This window comes from Mus musculus, chromosome 1 (assembly GCF_000001635.26).
Source record: "Mus musculus strain C57BL/6J chromosome 1, GRCm38.p6 C57BL/6J".
Classification (NCBI taxonomy): domain Eukaryota; kingdom Metazoa; phylum Chordata; class Mammalia; order Rodentia; family Muridae; genus Mus; species Mus musculus.
Window position 1 is genome coordinate 152,828,213 of NC_000067.6, and position 20,912 is coordinate 152,849,124.

General features: G+C 44.7%; 2 protein-coding genes across 13 annotated transcripts in view; one reads left to right on the forward strand and one right to left on the reverse strand.

The window, feature by feature from the left end:
• Ncf2 (neutrophil cytosolic factor 2) overlaps positions 1–8,778 on the forward strand; it is a 36,838-nt gene extending 28,060 nt beyond the window's left edge. Inside the window, exons 9-16 of one of the 2 annotated variants that reach the window (NM_010877.5) lie at positions 2,140–2,281; positions 2,481–2,549; positions 3,402–3,477; positions 5,111–5,133; positions 5,565–5,716; positions 5,857–5,968; positions 6,815–6,992; positions 7,790–8,778. In NM_010877.5, the coding sequence (NP_035007.1) occupies positions 2,140–2,281; positions 2,481–2,549; positions 3,402–3,477; positions 5,111–5,133; positions 5,565–5,716; positions 5,857–5,968; positions 6,815–6,992; positions 7,790–7,902 (865 nt within the window). In that variant the 3' untranslated portion in view covers positions 7,903–8,778. The remainder of the gene's footprint in view (positions 1–2,139; positions 2,282–2,480; positions 2,550–3,401; positions 3,478–5,110; positions 5,134–5,564; positions 5,717–5,856; positions 5,969–6,814; positions 6,993–7,789) is intronic. The other variant, XM_006529236.4, reaches the window with a different exon arrangement.
• Positions 8,779–8,782: 4 nt separating this feature from the next.
• The window catches only part of Smg7 (Smg-7 homolog, nonsense mediated mRNA decay factor (C. elegans)), a 66,136-nt gene continuing 54,006 nt past the window's right edge, over positions 8,783–20,912 (reverse strand). For 4 of the 11 annotated variants that reach the window (XM_006529451.4, XM_006529450.4, XM_030253296.1 and 1 more), the window contains 10 exons: positions 20,384–20,804; positions 17,907–18,051; positions 17,001–17,383; positions 15,824–16,195; positions 15,018–15,167; positions 13,301–13,381; positions 12,813–12,972; positions 12,090–12,260; positions 11,823–11,968; positions 8,783–11,173 (listed from right to left, as the gene is read on the reverse strand). In XM_006529451.4, coding sequence (XP_006529514.1) covers positions 11,060–11,173; positions 11,823–11,968; positions 12,090–12,260; positions 12,813–12,972; positions 13,301–13,381; positions 15,018–15,167; positions 15,824–16,195; positions 17,001–17,383; positions 17,907–18,051; positions 20,384–20,804 — 2,143 coding nt within the window. In that variant the 3' untranslated portion in view covers positions 8,783–11,059. The remainder of the gene's footprint in view (positions 11,174–11,822; positions 11,969–12,089; positions 12,261–12,812; positions 12,973–13,300; positions 13,382–15,017; positions 15,168–15,823; positions 16,196–17,000; positions 17,384–17,906; positions 18,052–20,383; positions 20,805–20,912) is intronic. The other 7 variants (NM_001160256.1, NM_001359257.1, NM_001160257.2 and 4 more) reach the window with 3 other exon arrangements.

Below are 20,912 nucleotides of genomic sequence, written 5' to 3' on the forward strand. Positions count from 1 at the left end.
ACTAAAGAGGCTGCATCCCTCACAACGTCAGGCAGGGACTTTGCAAACGAGGGCAGGGCTGAGCAGAACGAACATCCCCATCCCGTGTATGGGTAGTTTTGCAGACAGCTTCCCTCACACACTGAGGCAGCATGGGAGACTCTCTCTAGGAGTGGAGAAGTAACCAGGACCTTGAGGGGTCAATGAAGCGGAAAGGACATGGCTAACATAAAGCAAAGTGCTGCAGTTTCTCTACTGTGCCTTCCATTGCCTGGCTCTCCATCCCCTTCCTGCAAGGCTGTCTGAGGTGGTCTCTCCCCTGGTGTTCACTGCCTTCCACCTATGTTACTCCCCTGCTCATACTTCCTGTCTATGGAAGGCAAGACCTGAGAACTGACTCCCTCCTTAGAGGAGAAAGGAGGATAAGAGTTGAGGCCAGCCTCAGGTGCATGGTGGGTGGAGGGATCGGTTAGAGGCCAGCTAGAGCCAAATATCCTCCCCACCCCCCTTGTCTGAAAAACAAGCAAAGAAACAACTCTAAGAAGTTTTAAATTGCTTTCCATTCTGAGCAGTGTGATGAAACAATCCCACCTGCCTGGGATCCTCAGGGATATATAGCCTTGCTGTGTGCCATCTGCCGTCTGTCCACTCAGTAGCCGTCTGTCCACACAGGATCGGCTGTCAGGCCAGGAGAAGGAAGGTTAGAGAGAGGGAGGGACAGGGTGATGGGACACTTGTGACATGAAAGTGGAAGGAGAGAGAGAGAGAGAGAGAGAGAGAGAGAGAGAGAGAGAGTGTGTGTGTGTGTGTGTATGTGTGTGTGTGTGTAAGTAAGTAAAAGGCCCAGGGCAGGGGGAGTAGGGTTTGAGAGAAAGAGAGGGAGGAAAGATCAACAAAATCAAATTTCATTTGAAAAAAAAAATGCCAGCATGAAATCTAATACTGTGTATGTTAGTTAAAGCAAAGCAAACAAAACCAAAACCTTGGTCATGAGACGCTCAGAGGGGGAGAAGCTGTCTGTGCAAGCCTGGCGACTCACTGCGCTGGAGCCTCAAACTCACATCTAGGTGGAAGGAGAGAAATGACAGCGCAGAACTGTCCCCTAACCTCCGCTTGTGCACTGCGGCACATATGCCCCCCAGACATGATAACTAAAGCTTTGAAAAATAGAAATGAAGCAAGTTCAATAAAATAAAGTAAAAATATTATCTTTTGGGAAGGATTGGCACAGTGTCATGGTGCTTATTCAAGTACCCTCTGGTTCATTAACAATGGACCCAAAACGCAAGGGTAGTACTGAGACCTGCAATTTGTTAACGCCAAAGCTATAAAGTTGTCTTTTAGGTTCAAAAGTGAAAGTTGACTTAACAGGGAAATGAGCAAGGTACAGAGGCTCACGTTTCTTTTTTTTTTTTCTTTTTAATAATTATTTGTTTTTTGTATGTGACTAGACTGTAGCTGTCTTCAGACACACATCAGATCCCATTACAGATGGTTGTGAGCCACCATGTGGTTGCTGGGAATTGAACTCAGGACCTCCGGAAGAGAAATCAATACTCTTAACCACTGAGCCATCTCTCCAGCCTGGAGGCTCACATTTCTTTTTTTTTTCTTTTTTTTCCAAGACAGGGTTTCTCTGTGTAGCCCTGGCTGTCCTGGAACTCTCTTTGTAGACCAGGCTGGCGTCGAACTCAGAAATCTGCCTGCCTCTGCTTTTGCCTCCCGAGTGCTGGGATTAAAGGCATGTGTCACCACCACCCAGCGGAGGCTCACATTTCTGACCCCCACCTTTGAGAGGCAGAGACAGGAGGATTGCTGGAAGTACAGGCCAGCAAGTGCTAAGGGAAAGGAATTTATTCTGGACCTGCTGTCACACCACAGGCTACAAGAGTTAAAAGCATGTAACTTTTGGGTTCTTGGATCCCATCGTGGTGTTCCCTGGGAGAAGGGGAACTCCTGTGTGCTACAGAACACACTCACATGGTGTTCTCGCCTTGTCTTCTCGGGGTCCTGGGTGGCAGCACCCGACACTGGTCTTGTAGGCAGTAAGATGTGGAATTAGAGTGAGTGCCAAGCTAAGTCTCTGGCCTCAAGTGCTTCCCCAGTAAGGGGATATGGTCCAAGCTGAATGGTGGGCTCAGTCTTCTGTGTACCCCTCAGGGCTCTGGAAGGTGAGGCACACCGCGTATTGTTTGGCTTTGTGCCGGAGACGCCAGAAGAGCTACAGGTCATGCCTGGGAACATCGTCTTTGTCTTGAAGAAGGGCAGTGATAACTGGGCCACAGTCATGTTCAATGGACAGGTATGGGGGTGGGGTGGGGTGGGGTGGGTGGTTCGGGGAGATGCTAAGGGCACAGAGACAGTATCTGCTGCATCATTTGCAGAACTCCCAAAGGTCATCATCTGTGTGCTGTTTCTACCCATGGCTGCAGGCTGTTCTATGCTCTGGGTACTAATGAGTCTTTGTTTTCCCTTCTGGATTCTGGAATGTGACACTGCAGAAGGGGCTTGTCCCCTGCAACTACCTGGAGCCAGTTGAGCTTCGGATTCACCCTCAGTCGCAGCCCCAGGTACTGTCGTGCTGAGGCCTAGCCTGTTGCTCTCACCCTTCACACAACTCTCTAGAGTTGAAAGGGATGGCCTCCCTGTCATAGAAGGAAGACTCAACAGATCTGGGCCACTCAAGCTGGTATCAGATGCCCAGAGCTGAGCCTGTGTCGAGTGGAGGCAACAGTTATTCTACTGGACTGGCCTACCTCTGTTAGTCCTCCTGGTCAGGGAGACATAGGCAGCAAAGCCTAACGGTTTAGGGCTAGGTATTCCCAAGCCCGCCTCTTCACCAGGGAGAAGAGTCAGCTTGTTTGGTTGGTACAGTGCCACTGAAAAGGAAAGTAAGAGTTGGGGATGTAGCTCCAATGGGAGAGCACTCGCATAGCATGAAGCCCTGGGCTCAATCCTCAGTGCGGAACAAATCAGACGGGAAGCCATATGCTCCTAACACATGGGATGTGGAGGCAGGAGGATCAGAAGTCTGTCATCTTTAGCTACGTGGCACTCTGATGACAGACAGCCTATAGTCTCTCTTCACACTCAAGAACAGCGTGTGCTGAGTCACAGAACTGAGGTGCTTTGAAGTTGAAAATGTCCTGCCAATGGGAAATGGAATTTTCCCTTTCTCAGTACACTCCGCAGCTGAGACAGAAGCGTGCCATGTCACCTGACGCTGATGGGTTTTCAGCATGGTCGAAAAGATGGCAAAGGGTTTTGTATGTGGGCGTTAGGGTTCTTATTGCTCCTGAGAGTTAGCCTCCTTTCCTGTGTCATAGCGTTCCACTTTAGGAAGCCATTTGCATCTAGCTTCTTTCCAAGGAAACCCTCTTGTGCTTTTGTCTGACCTTTTTGTTTCCTCTTGTCACCTCCAGGAAGATACCTCTCCAGAATCCGATATTCCACCACCTCCTAATTCTAGCCCCCCAGGAAGACTCCAGTTGTCACCAGGTTGGTGGCCCCGAGGAAGGAGCTCTCTCTCTCAGATGCTTCATGAAAACAGACAGCTGTTTTCAGAGTCATTTAGGAAATTCTCGTTTCTTTTGCATACCATGCACCTTGCTTTACCTAGCATGCTCCTTGTTTTACCCAGCATGCACCTTGCTTTATGACTACATTTTTCCAGAGCCCTGTCTTGCTTGCACCATCCATCATCCCCCTGAAACATGATGGCAGTGCCCTGCCCTCACCTGCTTAGAAATGAGTGCAGGTAATGGGGCCCGCCAGTGGCCATCATCAGAGCAGTCACCAGGTGATCCTTTGCTAACTACCTAAAGCCGGTGGGAGGAAAAAGGCTGCAGCAAGCGCATTTTCACACCTCAGCTCTTGTCAAACCACTGAGTTGCACATGTCTGCAGAGCAGAGCCCCCAGGGCTTGAACAAAGGACCACTGGATGGTGTGGATGGAAGATCTTCCCAGAAGGACTTCTCATAATCTGGGGTGGGAAAATGATGACTCTTTGTTCCTGGTGAGCTTCAGCAGATGCTCCAGTAGATGACAGAGTCATCCTGCGCACGACCACCTGATGACCAAAGACTGCTTTGGTGGCCCTCCCCTGCATACTTATTTGGAAAGCTGCGAACCTACAGAGAAGTTGGAGGTGGGGTACACTGAGTGCCACAACACTTTTCACTTAAACACAGCAGCTCTGGGCCAGCCAGGTGGCTCCACAGTCAAAGACGCTTGCTGCACAGTCCTTGTGGCCTGAGTGCACTCACAGGGCCTCCATAAAACAGGAACTGGAGAATCAACACCACAAAGGAGCATGGCTTGCCTCCGTGCATGTCAGGGCGTGTGCCCTTGCATCACAAACATTTTAAATGGAAACAACCCGTCAGCTACTTACATTTTACTTCATGTATTTGGACTCTTCTCTACCCCTCCTCCCCTGAGAGCCACTTAAATATAAGTTAGAGATCCATGATCGAGCCTACCAGGATAGAAGTCCCCTGGGAACAAGCATGGCTTCTGCCTACAGAGTGCACTTCTCATCCAGAACATCTGCCCTTGATAGGTATCACCTACTCCACATGTAAATGCCTCGGTGGCCCCATCCAGTGTCCCTCATAGTTTTTTTTCTTACCTTTTCTGTCTGGAGGACACACACTGAAAAGGTTGGAGTACCAGGCTCCTAGGCCTTTGATTGATTTTAGCAAAAGTTCCCAAGGGATTCGAATAATCAGCAGCACAGAGGTTCTTCCATCCTCAGTAGTAAAGGGTCTCAGACTTCACTTATACACACTTTGCTGTGCTAACATAGTGTGCATTTCAGACCATAAACACACACAAAACAGGGCCATGAAATGGTAATCATCTTCCTGGTGCTTCTGCCTGGGGCCTGGGGTTATCACACGTCCATCTTCCCTCTGTCTGTCTTGGATCCTCCAGGGTTAGCTGGCCTTTGAGCCAGTCCCCATAGTTACCTACCTGCAGCGCCCTGGAAGCAGACACCAGCTCTGCTCACACATTTGCGCTCTCTATGCTCCTCTAGATCCACCCTGGATGTTAAAGGGTAGGGAGATGGGCACTGTGGGTGGCAGGTGCCACTATGAGTGTTCACTTACCATCTCCTTTTCCATTTAGGTCACAAGCAAAAAGAGCCCAAGGTAAGTTTTTCCTTGTTTCCAAGTGGAGATGGGTGAGCATGGCTTGTCTAGCATGAGATATCTCTTAGAATATGGACTATCAATGAAAGGGTTGAATCAGTTGCTACCTGACTCTCCATCTACACGTCATCCTAGCCCCTAGCTGAGCACATAGCTCAGTAGAAACTTCTGTCTCAGTGTGCTGGATTGGAGCCCTCTGAAAGACCTCTCAGGGAATGCAGAAATGGGCTGTTTATTAATATACAGTTGTCTACTGATTTTTTAACTTATTAGATTTATTATTAACTGGTAAAAACCAGCTGTTTATTAAACACCCCCCTTTCCCTGAGGCACTCCTGGTGCCCATACACAAAGTGGTGGAAGGCTGTGGTGGTCCAGGATGCTGTCAACAACCTCAGCCGCTAAGGTGGTCTTCCTTCCTCCTGCCTCAGGAACTGAAGCTCAGCGTGCCTATGCCTTACATGCTCAAGGTGCATTACAAATACACAGTGGTCATGGAGACGCGGCTTGGCCTCCCCTACAGCCAGCTTCGGAACATGGTGTCTAAGAAGCTGGCGCTCTCGCCAGAACACACTAAACTGAGGTAAACCCCATGAAGTCGGGAGCTGGGGATGCAGCAGGGGTGGATGATGGGGTGGGTCTTGTCTGATGCAGAGGACTGGCTATGGGATGTTTTTTGTGTTGATACTTTCTGCCTTGGTCCTTACTCATCATCCCTACCAGCTACCGGCGTCGGGACAGCCACGAGCTTCTGCTCCTGTCCGAAGAAAGCATGAAGGATGCCTGGGGCCAAGTGAAAAACTACTGCCTGACTCTGTGGTGTGAGCATACGGTGGTGAGTGGAGGGAGCCGGGACCTAAGGCCATTTTTAACATCTCCTGTATGCCACACATTGGCTTAGTGATGGGGACATTGTGGCTTACAGGCTCATCCAGTTATAGCAGGCATCAGATAGCAGTTATAGAGGACTTTGGATGAGTGGGACCCAGAAGTGCACAGCAAGCCTACGGCTGCCTTCACTAGACTGACTGGGTCAAGGACAGGCCTGAAGCTACAACAAGAAACAGGACTTCCTGGCAACCCTGAGCTCCTCAAAAGCCTGTCTCAAAATATTTTTAAGTCATTCTGAAGCTTTAGAGAGTATCAGAACTACCTAGAGCTAGCTCTTAGGAAAGCTGTCTTAGTAGGTATGAGATAGATCTTCAGCGTTTGTGCTATGGAAAAGGGGTGAATTCAATGCTGAGCTTAGTTAAGGACAGGAGAATGATCAGTAGGAATAGCCATTTGCTGTCTGGCCTGATGACTTGAGCCCGGAACCCACATAGTAGAAGAGAAGTGACTTGTGCAAGTTGTCCTCTGATCTGCCGCTCCCCCCACCCCCATATGATAAAAACTAGTTGAATTTATACCACAGACTGCCATTTATTTGTGGCTCAATATCATTTCCCAATCTGAAAAGAACAATGCCTATTCTACCCTGGGTCTGTGTAAGGTTTATTATGTAAGGCAATTTAAAGCTACATAGGGCTCTGTACACATTTTGGTTTCATTTATCCAAACATTCAGTATTCATAGAATGTGTTAGGCCTATAAGGAAGTATTGAGCATCAATTGCTTCCTTTAGTGGTTTTCAAAATTTGCTGGCTATGAATGAGCAAAAACAGGCCCTTTACCATTTCAGGGTGACCAAGGTCTTATTGATGAACCCATACAAAGGGAAAACTCAGACGCCAGTAAGCAGACTACGGAGCCTCAGCCTAAGGAGGGGACCCAGGTGGTAGCAATCTTCAGTTATGAGGCTGCCCAGCCAGAAGACCTGGAATTTGTGGAAGGAGATGTAATCCTGGTACTGTCACATGGTAAGTGCTACCCCAAGGCCACAGAACCAGAGGCATGCATGTATCAGCAAAACCAAAGGGCAGACAAAGGAAAACACCAACTCTTAGCTAATCTCTTCCTAGATTTTGGTAAGAGGAGGCAAAAGCAAATGCGTGGCTTTCTCCTGTCCTTGACTTTACTAGGCACAAAATGATGACAACATACTGACTGTTCCAGAATGTAACTGGCTGGAACTATTCTGTCTCTGCTAGAACCCATCAAGTACTTTCCAGAGAGAAGGGGAGGTCCATTCTGCTGCAGAGGCAGCCAATTGTCAGTGACTTACCTGACTATTAGGAACCTAGGGATTACAGGGTAACATGGGCAGGAAGGGTACCATTCTTGTGAAAATCTGGGTGTGGCCACCATTCATTTCATTAAAAGCCTAAAATAGCTATTATAATGCATAGTTTTTACAAATGTACTAAACCTATCACTAGCTCCAATTTTTAAGGCCTTGATGAACCTTATGGCGCTTACCACCATGCCCTTTCATGTTATCAAAATGAATTCTAGCAGAGCTCAGATAAAACTACTTCTTAAAAACAATTCTGACCTGAGGCTTCATGTTCAGTCTTATTCATTCTACATTTTACTGTGTATTTATTGCATCCACAACAGAACCCCGTTAGATGGTAAGTCTAATATTCAAATTACTTTCCAGTTATTTTGCTACCATAAATGGGAACAGGGGATGACTAATAGGGTCAATGGACCACTCACGATGGTACAATCTTTCCCGTTTTTAGTAATCAGTGTATATTTTGCTTTTTATCAGTGAATGAAGAATGGCTGGAAGGGGAGTGTAAAGGGAAAGTTGGCATTTTCCCGAAGGCTTTTGTTGAAGGATGTGCAGCCAAGAATTTGGAAGGCATTCCCAGAGAAGTCTAGGATCTACAAAGCTGAAGCAAAGTGTTGTTTTTCCCCTTGCAAGACTTACCCATCTCTGCTGTGCGCTATACAGACACACCAGTTTGGAAATGTGGCCTAACTTACCATTTCCCTATTAAAATTGAACCTGTCACACAGCAATATGACAACTCAGAAGATTTTCTTACAGATGGAGGAGGGGGAGACAAATTTTCTGCAAAGGAAATGAAGGTTTGTGTGTGTGCTGGCTACGTGAATGTACTTAAGAATTCCCAGAGCTGCACACCAATGGGCACACCTTTCTGCTGGGAAAACAGGACACCCAGTGTCCAAGTCCAACAGTTCAGTGGAAAAATAATTAATAAAGGGTTCTTCCTTTATTAATTGCTTGGGTTCCAGAAGCTTAAAGCAAATTTATATGTAATCCTGAAGGTACACACAGACAACTCATTAAAAAACTTAAGCTGCATTAAAGAAAAGGCAGATTGAATCAGGTTCCCATGAAGCACACCATCCAGTCCCAAGGAGAATGGAACTCTTAGAATGACAGCCCTTTCTGTCCCTCAGATGGACAAACAGGAAGAGAAATCAACCACCCCCCAGATCACAGCCATCACTGTTGGCTTTCATCAGATTCAATGGCTTTTATAGGCCAGAGGATGCCTCTGCCTCCCAAGTGCTGGGATTAAAGGCATGCGCCACCACTGTCCAGCTATGGCAGACATTTTAAGCTAGCATTTCTAGAACAAGTCACTGGATGCTAAGAAAAGCAAAACCCATCCCCAAGCCTACCCAGTTGTGGCCATTTTTGTTTCTTGCTGACAAGTGAGCAGTTGAAGTTCTAAGCTGTATTTTTACTGCTATATCCTTTAAGGTAGAATAAATCCTCTACACACCGATCTGCTTGGAGAGAACACGGTTTAATTAAAGGCAAAGCTGATTTCAGCAGCTGCAGATCTTGCACAGACAGACAGACAGGGGGGAAAAACAACCCCAAATCAAATCAAATCAAAACAAAACACGAAAGTTTATTACACAAAACCAGTTGATGAAGATTCTCCTCCCCTTCTTCATTACCCCACAGTGAGGATGGCAAGGCGAGGAACCCCGCCGAGAGAGTCATAAACATTCCAAACACCAAATTCTCATGCAGACTGGGGCTATAGCTGGGAAGTGGGTACTGCAGGGAGGGAACTGGTAAACCTGTTGGCTGGTCTAAGGTGCAAGAATCAGTGACATTTCCAACCTCGGAATGCTGCAGCTGTCTGAATGCAGAGCTTACATACACAAACTGGGTGAAGGTAGCAGGGAAGGGACAGGGAGAGGACAAAGATGGACACAGGGAGGGACTGGAGCAGCACAGACAGTTTCTTTTGCCATTTAGTGAAGGGTTTCACTTTCAGACCTTTCAAAAACAAAACAAAACAAAAACCAAAACCCAAAAAACAAAACAAAAAAACAAAAAAACAAAAAAAAAAAGAAAAAAGAAAAAAAATCCAAATACCATGTCAAACTAAAAGAGCAATAGAGTAAGCCTGGGGCTTCAAGCACTCTTTCTGAAGAGCAATGAGCAATACCTTACCCCATCTCATTTCGGGGCTGCCCAGACCCCAGTGACACCTGGGGCTCCTGGATGTGCTTTGCTCTACAGCTGTCCTTCAGCTAAGCTCCACACTATTTCCCACACTTAGCCCTTGCCCTCTGGGAGAGTAGAAAGCCATGTGTGGGACACACACGCGCGCACACACACACACACCTCCCAGAAAATAATCCCTACCCTAGCACAGCAATTGGACATTTAGATTGTTTCCATAATTTCCCATTAAAATATTACTTTTCCAGGAAATGACTAACAGAAATGCTGTCCGTTCTTCTGTTCCTACACAGAACATCTTCAGTCCTCTTTCCTCCTAATATAAATTATCAAATAGAGTTTATTCCTTTCTCTTGCCCTCTCCAAAGTGGCATCTGCTGTGTTTTCTTCTGTGCACAGTGTGCATCTGTCTCTGTGGCCTTCAACTTCATCCTCGAGGTGAAGGCCAGGAGCTGTGACTGGGCATAGCCCGGCTCCTCTGCAGTGACGCTTGCACTGCCGCTTCCTTCCTCTTCAGACTTCAGGCTTTTGGGCCCCAAGTGCTGGCCCCATGCTGCTGTTTCGTGGTGAGATGTTGTACACGGTAGGAAGAAAACAATGACTACGGTACAGCATATGGCTAAAGGGTGGAGACTGATGCAAGAGGCTGGGAAGCAGGATGGGGACACAAAAACCAACTCAACAAAAAGAACCACACTGAAAGCATCCACCTATTAAAATGGGTTCCAGGCCGTGAATGAACTAGCCTGCCTTCTGAGACTGCTTGCTACGCTACTGTAAAGTGTAGGAATCCACCACATGAATTTGAAATCGTACAGCAGCCATCTGCTGGTCTAGGCCAGCAGCACTACCCACACTGCATCCTCTATTGGGGCTCGAGCACCTACAGAGTGAAGGGCATTTCCTGCTGGAGTTTCCAGGCTGGAGGAAGGCCTCTCCCAGAACCTTCTAAGAGGCCTTGTACCCTCCCTATGAAACACTCCCACTGGCTTAAGAGGTCAGTTCCCTGTCCTGTCACCACTGACCTCTCACAGGAGCAGCAAACGGGACTGTCTTTGCTCCACACTGACTAGAAATACGCCTGTGTATGGAAGAATTCAGTGTGATATTTTGCTACTGAGAGTAATAATAAAAGATGTTTAAGAATAATTTCAACTACATTCTCAGTCAGCAAAGCACTCATAATGGATTCCTATTTTATTCCCCAAAGAGGAAAAAAGGACTGAGAAGTTCCTATTGGTTTCTCCCATCTGCCTTCCCTTCTCAGCTTCCACTTCCCACGTGTTGGGGACATGCGCGGTGGAGAAGGTGAGAGGCGTGCTATCAGTAACCGAGTGGGACAAACAGCAGCTCCTCTCTCCCTCCGGAAAGCCCCGGGGGAACGAGAGTTCCTGATGGTTTTTTCTTTTTGTTGCACTGCGAACATTTCGTGCACACTCAGCGGGCTGGTGGAACACTTACACCCTCTCGACAGCAAGAAACAGACAAGAGAGCTGCCACCTGCAGAGACTGTGTGGGTCAGTCCTGCAAACCCAACATGCCATGGTTTATGGAGCCTTCATTCCCTGGGTTGCTCCTGTGGCCTCAGTGTGGAGGGTTCATGGCACCTTGTCCCCGCTGCTGTTTCTGCTTCTGCTGCATTAACAACTGCTCCAGAGCGGAGGGCCCAGGATGCATCATGGAACTGGACCAGATAGACTGAAAAACAGCCCCAAAACTTGTCAGCAGAAGGCAAATGCTTTGGCTGTCTGACAGGGATTTGTTTTAAATCTCAGCCACCCATAAAGACAAATTTGTCCTTTAAATCCACTCTAAATGCCAATCAACTCAGCTCTATTAAAAGTCATGGAACTCTCAAGACTAGACAGTTCCTAACTAAGATAATTTTGACACTATGAACAGTGGAATACAACTTTTTAAACCCCAAGCCAAGGTTATTCCTCCTACTCCGACCACTCTTTTGGAATTACATGCACCAACATGTCCAGCCCAAACTATGTTTTAAGTCAAATCAACTATGTTTTAAGTCAAGTTCATATGGCATGACAGTAAGTTTAATATAAGGTTTCCAGCAAACAAAACATTGTAGACCAGGCTGGCCTCGAACTGAGAAATCCGCCTGCCTCTGCCTTCCAAGTGCTGAGATTAAAGGCCTGCGCCACCACGCCCAGCTTACATACTCATTTAATAAGTCAAATAAGGCTAAACTCAAACTTAACAGGATTTAACATTAGGATGAAACTAAATGCTCTAGCATTTTGGATGCCCTGACAACACACTCAAGACGCCTCTCAATCCGGGATAAAAGCAGAGACACTGCTGCAGCAGGAGCCACGTGAGCACTCACCTTTAGGCTTTCCATGAGGACAGCAGAGGAATCCTCCATGGAGGGGCCGTGGCCTGTCCAGGTGCCACTCGGAGTGCTAGCCTGATGCCAACTGCTCTCAGATGATGACGTTGCTGAGAGATAATCAACACCAAAACCACCCATGGCTAAGAGATAACAATAGGTAAGAATACAAAATGTTTTGTAAGTGGCAAATATCAAACTTCAGGCAAAAATCAGAGCAAGCCACCCCCCTTTGCCTTGTAGATAAAGAAATGTGGATCTCACCTGGTTTATCAGTTTTCCACCTATCTGCAGGCCGCCTATCCCTGTTATCTGGAGTCCCAATGGGTCCAAAATTAGAGAATGGAGCAGAATTATGGTTATGCGTTGGAGGAGAACTGGGCAGGCTGCTTGGGTTAGAGGAATGAGGAGACTGGCTGGCTGGTGTCGAATGATCTGTTGAATAATTATGAACATAAATAGGGGTTTCCCACACCAAACCAAGAACTAACATTTTCTTCAGATGTGGTAGTCAAAATTTGAATGAAAGCACTATAAGAAGGTTTTGGAGAAAAGGCCAAATAAAGACCATGAAGCAGTCTGTCTGATCACTGTTGTGCCTGACTGACTGTACCTTGGATCCTAAGAATCATTATAAATTAAGACTTTATAAAGCTGAAATAAAAGGAGTCTGGAGAGATGACTTTGCAGTTACGAGTATTGGGTGCTCTTCCACAGGACCTAGGATTGACTCCCAGGACCCCCATGGCAACTCAAAACCATCTCTAACTCCAATTCCAGGGGATCCAACACCCTCTTTCTGGCCCCAGCGGGCACTGCACACATGTGGCACACGAGCAAACATATAAACAGTGCCCAAAACATTCCAAAAGAGAAATAATATATGATAATATAAAAAACTTTCTAATTATAGAATCTGACTAATGTTTAGTCAATATGGATGTACAGGAAAGGCAAGGTTTATAATCTAAGTATTAGAGTTGATACCTGAACTGGCAGGAAGTGATGGAGACCATGGGGTCCCTTCAAAAAGGGAGTACAGTGATGTTTCCTGGGAGGCGACTGAGGGGTTCAGTTCTGCCTTGGAGCTGGTTGTCAGGTTTTTTCCATACACTTCATTGAACATACTGCTGTTTGGATATCTTTCCTGAAAGATTAAGTTAACAACACAGAAAGAGATTTAAGAAAGTCATGTTCATGGATGACTCAGCAGACCTATAAGGTTCTCAGTAAGACAAACTCCAAGACTTTAACTTCTTTCACTTTCATGTCTTTCTTTCACTTTGTATTTTGCTCTATGTAAACTATCTATCTGAGGCCATTAAAAAAAAAAAAGTCAACCAAGCTCTAAGAAATTGAGTATCGATGAGAAATTTAAAAGGCTCAAGCTTGTGATATACAGGTTACTAGTCTACCCCCATCAGAGACAAACCAGTCTACAATACACATAAAACAAAATTCTAAAGTTTGCTTACCTGATTGACAGAGAACCCCGTGAGGGACAGGAAAGAAGATGAATGTGACATGAGCTCAGAAGGCTTCTCCAATAAGGATTTCTGCAGTCCCAGGTAGAGGGAGGAAAAAAAAGGTTATTTCTTCTACTTTCAAGTTAAAAACTAACACTTAAACATGTGTCTACCTGTCCCATGGTAGAGGACTTAGGAAAGGTTAGTAGAGTGTTCACTGTGATAATACAATGACTCCAACTAAGTGCCACTTGTCACAGGTGAATCAGACCTTCTTTTCTGGGTTTATCTGGTCTGGTGCAGAGATGCTGACAGGAACCAGGATTGGTTTTTGGATATGACCCTCAGGAATTCCCTAAGGACAAATTATCCTAGCAGGTTTTACTCTCTAAAATGTTAAAACATTATTGACTTTAAAAAGCCTTTCAAATCCATTTTGATAGCTGGTTTTGTTTTTATGTTTTCTAAAGCAGCTGCCTTCATGATATACTAAGTTGATTTTCTATTTAATTGTCTTAAAAAAGTTACTGGGGGTGGGGGCAGGGGAGAGAAAGCTGGATATAATGCTTGCTGTTAATAGATAACAGTTTAATAATTTGCTGAACACCCACTACACGGAAAGCATTTTCAAATACATTACATTATAAACTATGTTAAGTACAGGAAAGGATATTTAAAAAAATTTTTAAAGCAAGCAAGCAAAAAACAAACAAACAAACAAAACACGTGAAAAGGTCCCATTTTTTCTATCATGGCCAGTTCCATGCAAATAGACAGGAGCAGAAGAGTGAGTGGACACAAAGGCACATCTGCAGCAGCAACCGCCCCAGCTGAGCTGCATGGCTCCTAGGCTTCTTCCCTCAGGGCAGGAAGCCTTTACTGCTAACTCGCCCAGGCAAACTCAAGTACTAGGAGTGGCAGCTATTTTTTCTGACTCTATGGTTAATGGATTATTGCTCTATATTTACAGGAAAGAAAAAGCTAGAAATAAAAACTCAAAAATCTTTTTAAGTTGCTTTAAGATGTGTGTGTGTGTGGAGTGGGAGAGGTTTCATTAGGTTTATATTCCAAACCCTCAGTTAAAATGATATAAATACCAACGAGCATACAGAATAACATTCTGCAGCCTGTGGTCTACAAGACTCAGTAGTCAATCATTCCATCTTATTCTATATTATCCTGATTATTTACATTCATAGCCATTCATTTAAAATCTTAAACCCTTTTCCGAACAGTTTCTCCATTTTTATCCATTTTGTTTTATAATTCCAATTCTGAATTTAGACCAGGGCTCTTTTAGGGTCCAGTGAACCAATCAATTCAATTAATCAATTCAAACATTCATGATGTGCTTCCTTTAATATTTTATATACATTTGAGAATTAAATATACTATACAATACCTGATACTTGAGGCTAGGTGTGTACTGCCTGAAGAGGGGGTTAATGTGCCAGCATCACCTAGAGTGCGGGCAGACCAGTCTGAGACATTCTGACTGATGTGTACCCAGGCTATGACTCTCTAATTTGAGGGTACTAGAGCCAGTACTAATTGGCTGTGCTCTACTACATTATCAGATTAATTTTAAGCAATACAGAAACATACTTTATATTTCTATACAGAGGAAAGCCCCAGAAAGAAGAGCTCACCTATACAAGTATTATAAAAACCTCAGAAAAGAAGCTGTGTGGTTAGAGCAAGAAGCAGAATTATGTCAAATACATACAAAGAGGCTTCGTCCAGGAAGAGAGGCGAGAGGACCCAGCAGAGCTGGGTAAAGATCAGGAGGGTTAGAAAAGATCAGCTCTTCCTCTTCCTCCAAGGCAGCCAGACTCTTTAACAGGTCCGGAGGAAGCAGAGGGGAGCTCTTGGGGTCCTAGTGACAGAAAGGATCACTGTGAGATGCAATTAGGGACAAAAGCACATAAGAATAGCAGCGTGATTGGTTAGTCAGATAACATGACTAAAGGCAAGGAAGGGTAGAGACATAACTGATGTAGCACACAGAGGAAAAGGCTGAAATACAAATGAAAGGTGGCATGGCCAAAAGTGAAGGAAGACAGAGACACAGAAGAGTAAGACTACCAACAGAGCAGGACACAGGCGTGAATGCAGCTAGTGAGTAATTAACACAGACAACAGTGCTTCCAACCTTATGCACCTGTTTCTCTTGAGCAACAAGCAAGAAGATAACTGACTTTGTTTCACGTAATTTAAATACCCACGAGACCTATTTTTAAATTTAGATGACACCCAACTAAGGAGCTCTTCTCAGAATTCTCTATCACAATGCCATTAGGTAATTTTTCTGCCAGGCCAGTACAGCTCAGTAATACAGTTCAGTTATGAACTCTTCTCCAAACACATGGGTTTGAAGAGGTCACGTCTTTATAATGTTTACGTCTCATAAACATGTATCCCTGTTTTATGTATCAACTTAAAAGGCTGTGTGTATCTGAGATATCCTTAAGGTATGCAACCATAGACTGATGATGATTTCCACAGAACCTAGTGATGGGAAAGGACACATACCTCAAATGGCATCCTGGGCACAGGATCCTGTTCTGGACGGAAGACTCCAGGTGACCGTTTGCTCCTGCGGTCCATATTTGGTTGCTGAGCCATTACTGCTCTGTTATCGGCCATGCTGTAGGAAGAATCCCAGTAGAACTCTGGGACCTTGACTTCTGAGGGATTATGGTTATATGGCTCCATGGGGAAAGGCTTCATTTTTTTCTCTAGAGGCTGCTGCTGTATTACAGGAGGTTGCAATGACGGCTCAAACAGTTTTATAGGGTCTTGGGTCTGAAGGTAGTAGGACTGTTTCACAGGCATAATTTTCCCTAGTGGGCTTTGAACCTGAGGGGGATTCCACAGCTGTTTGGAGGCATCTGCCTGTTGATACTAAAAAAAGAGGCGCCTGTCAACCAGATGAAGATAAACTGCAATCTCATTGACAGTTAATACTCTAGGCAAAAATGTAGCTTCCATACGTATTCAGAGAATTTTGAGAAGACAAGGACTTTGAACTCCCATCTTTTTTCAATTCAATTATTTAAGAAGTTTAATGAATGTGTACATAAGATAGGATGTGTTCCCTCTTCTGTTCCAAGTACAACAAGAGTATGACATTTAAGACTGGTATCACATTCACCTTAAACCTTAAGAGTACAAATCTACTTCTATTCTAATGTCTATGTTCAGGTAAGAATTCTTATGGTGCAGGGGTGAAAAGAATGATAAAGCAACTGAGTTCTGTCCCCAGAACCCATGCAAAAGTGCTAGTCATGATGACACATGCTTATAAACCTAGTGGAGACAGGAGGCTCCAGGGTCAGCAGTCTAGTCTAACTGGTGAGCTACAGCCAATGAGACTCTGTCTGAAAGGAGGTGGAGGCATTTTTAAGGATGACACTATAGTTGTCCTTCAGCTTCAACATTAAAGCACAAAACACACGTGCACATACACTTACCTACATACCTATAGATGTACACATATTAAGATTTGCAGAAAACCTTTTAATAGAGCTAGCAATTAAGCATAAACAAAGGTTCTAACATTATTACCCTTCACAAATAAAGCAAGAGGTCAAACATTTAACCTTCCTAGCAACACAAACGTAAATAGTATTTATTGAATGGTCAAACATGGAATTACCTCAGCATTTCTTGCCATTCTAAGCTGACAGTACACGTAACTGTTGCCTACCTGCTGGAATCCAGAGTGGTGAGGCGGGCTTTTCCCCAAAGCTGGTATGACTTTTGTAGGGGATTGCTGTTGCTGAGCTAGAGCTTGAACCTGCAATTGGCTTGTAGACTGTGCTGTTGGCTGAGCTGGTAAAGATGTAAGGGGTGGCTGGGAAGGTGGCTGTGACTGTTGAGGTCCCTGGTTCATTGGCCCTGGTCCAGAGGGCCGTTGCTGGCTGTAAGGAATGTGGGACTGTTTCCCAGCTTGCACCTGGTTTCCTGCTGGAGAGTGAGCTGTAGACTGAAGAAAGGTTCCTGGGACAGAAACACCAGCTGGGAAGGTGTAACCTGAGCCCATAGAAAATGCCACAGGAGGGGGGATAACATATGTTGGGGGCGGGAATCCTTTAAAACAGAAGAACACAGCTTTAGTTCTAAAGAAACTTGACAAAAGAAAGGTGTACAATTTGAGAAGAGGGTGTTTTTACATATTATAAAAAGTAACAATGAACCATGCAGGTCTTTAACATGACATTAAGAAATACAGCTGGGCGTGGTGGCGCACACCTTTAATCCCAGAACTTGGGAGGCAGAGGCAGGCAGATTTCTGAGTTCGAGGCCAGCCTGGTCTGCAGATTGAGTTCCAGGACAGCCAGGACTATACAGAGAAACCCTGTCTCAACATCGCCACCCCCCCCCCCCGCCCCCCAAAGATACTTTCATGTTTTAATGACAGCATGGAGGAATCTTCATAGTAACTGAGTAGCACTAGTGTGTTAACTACAGAGAAATGACGCAACCAGAGCCCCTTAACCATTAGGGAGGCTTTATAGTTCAGCTTAGGAACACTGCCCCAAGGTTACAAAGTACCCAGTGAGTGAACAGAAAGCCCTGCACCAAGGCCTCAGACAGAAGAATGTGTATTTACCTGGTCGGCTGGGAAGAGGAGGGAAGGCTCCAGGGTGATGGATGGGGATGAACTGAGAATTACTCGTTTGACTTGGAGTTTGAGTGACAGGCGTTTTCCTGGCTTCAGACACTGGAGTCTTTCTTAGTTCTGTCTGGGATTTTACCTATAATCAACAGAACCAAAACTAACCATAAAAACCTGGTGCCCATGTATTAGAAAGAAGCACCTACTTTAAGAAAAATATTAAAATTTTACGATGTCCATCTATATTAATATAAGAAAATTAAAAAGAAACAAGGGCTTTCATTTACTAATACAATTATTTTGCTCTCTTATCACAGAAAAATAAGGAAAAGGAACATAGAAATCATTTGTTTACAAGTGAGGTAGCTCATACCCACAGGCATGCCTACAACCTTCAGCTAGGGCTCTTCATGCTGAATTGTGATTTAATGAAAACTTATCTCACAGGTGACATACCATGGCTCCCGGTTTACTTTTAACTAGGTAGCACTTTTTTTTTTAAAGATTTATTTATTTATTATATGTAAGTACACTGTAGCTGTCTTCAGACACTCCAGAAGAGGGCATCAGATTTTGTTATGGATGGTTGTGAGCCACCATGTAGTTGCTGGGATTTGAACTCGGGACCTTCAGAAGAGCAGTCGGCGCTCTTAACTACTGAGCCATCTCGCCAGCCCCTAGGTAGCACATCTTAAGGCTCTTTAAACAAATACAAAAATACTTCCAGCAGCAACAAACAGGCCCAAAGTTCTAAATATCAAGTTAATAAGGAGATGCCATGGGCAGTCCTAAAGGTTGAGCCAAAGGCAAGAAAATAGTTTCAGAAAAAGAGCATGATAATCCTATGTCTGCAAACTGTTGTGTTGTATTGCCAAGGCAAGGTTCTGCTACGTAGTCTTGGCTAGTTTAGAAACTGCTATGTAGTCCCAGGGGGCCGCAAATGTGTAGCAATCCTCCTGCCTGTCTTCTGAGTGCTGGGATTACAGGAATGCACTGCATCCCTGTATGCCAGATTTACTTTAGTATCTACCAGTAGGTTGAGAAGGACTGAGGAGAAAAGGAGCCTTGTGTTAGCAGCATGGGTCTCACTGGGAGGCCACTGCAGAGGACATGCAGAAGATGCTTGGGCTTAGTCCTCAAACACAGGTCTAGTGAATGTGGTGGGGTTTTGTGTTTTTTGTTTTCTTCATACCCTCTTCTCTTCAGGCCATTTCCTGTATGTGTGTGTGTAGTTTAGAGGATGGCTCAGTTAGTAAAATGCCTGTGGACATGAAAATGAGAATTCATTCTCCAAATCCACACAAAAGTACCAGCTGCAGCACTTACGGTCCCAGTAAGTGACAAGGAGGAGTCAGGAAGAAGGGTCAATGACTAGAGTCTAGCTTAATGCTGCACTCTAAGCCAATGAGGGGCCCTGTGTCAAAGGGAAGGGTGACACTTAAGGCTGTGCTCTCACCTTCATGCACACAGGAGGGCACTGGCAGAACAAACACATTAAAATGACGGGAACCACACACTTCGTTGCCATCCTGCCCCCGATTCTATCAGGCAAGGAAATGATGGTCTTGCTGATAAGCAGCCTGCTGCAGTAGAGGCCCCCAAGGCAAACACCTTCATTTGTCAAAACGAACCAACAAATCATACAGCTTCTTACAGAGTCATCAAAACATTAATGGTATTAATAAAAGTCAGGATCCTTTTGTATTATAAGAAATTAACAGTATCCCTTTTGGAAAGGTATAAAAAGGGGTTACAAAAGCTGGGAAGTGGTTTTCTCAAACAAGATTTGAGTTGTTTTACCAATCTTTGAACCAGGATACTACTACTGTATAACACTGCTGGCTCAAACAGGTACAATGTCAAGAAAAGGTGTTTCATTTTTCTCAAAACAAAAACAAAAATAAAAAACAAAAAACAAAACCCCAAAAAACAAAAGTTAAGTTTTACTTTGTACAGTGAACCTTGTTTGTTTTTGAGATAGGGTCACTATGTAGCCCTTGCTAGCTTGGAACTTACAGTGTAGACCAGACTTGGTCTCTTACTTCAAAGACCCACATGCCTCTGCTTCTTGAGTGCTGAGTTTAAAGGTGTATTTTATTATAATACCCAGCCTGCAGAACTCTCCAGGGGGTAGGAGATAAAACAACAGAAAGCTTTGATATACTTTTAATTCTACTAGATGCTCTGAAACCCCAAAACTCCTCTGTAATATTAATTGGTAGTTATACTTTCCAAAGGAAAATACAACTCTGTACAGAGCACTTAAAGAGAACTTCACTGACACAGGACCTCCTTCAATTGATAAAGTCGCCATCTACCACAGCTCTGTCTATACATACCTTCCTAGGAGGTAAAAGAACGCACTTAGACTGCGGAACGGCTAATGTACTGGTCTTTATGAACGACACGAGAAACCTTGCCGTTTGTTTGTGAGCCTTCTCTCCCTGCTTTATAGTTCAAATACAGCTTACCTGCACTGCCACACTCTGCTTTCCTGTTTCCTGCAACTTTCCTAAGGTGCATCTCTTGGTCTCAGCTCTCCTCTTGCTGCTGTCCTTCTGTCCGTCCTCCTGAGTTACAGTTACGCCTTTGCTACAGTCCCTTCTCACCTCTTTGGGAGGAAAGCTTCTTCCTTGGTTCACTTCTCGTGGCTTAATGTTCTCTTTAAAGGTGACCACTGGTTTCTCTCCTGAGTCACAGCTGTTGCTTGGATTTCGGCCTGTAGACAGCACTGATTTCAGTCCTGGGCTCCCATCCGTAGCCAGTGACTCTACCACAGATGTTTCTTGTAGGATGAGGTTCTCTTTGGCTTCACTGGGGTCTTCTAGTATTAATTCTGGGATTTCTGTGATAAATAACAATTTCCCTACCTCATTTTCACACTGAATCAGCCTAAAAAAGCAAGAATAAATTCATATATAAAAAAAAAACCATAAACTACAAAAATAAGTAACTCAGTTGTGTGTAGCTTCAATAACTATTTTTATACCAAAACAAAAC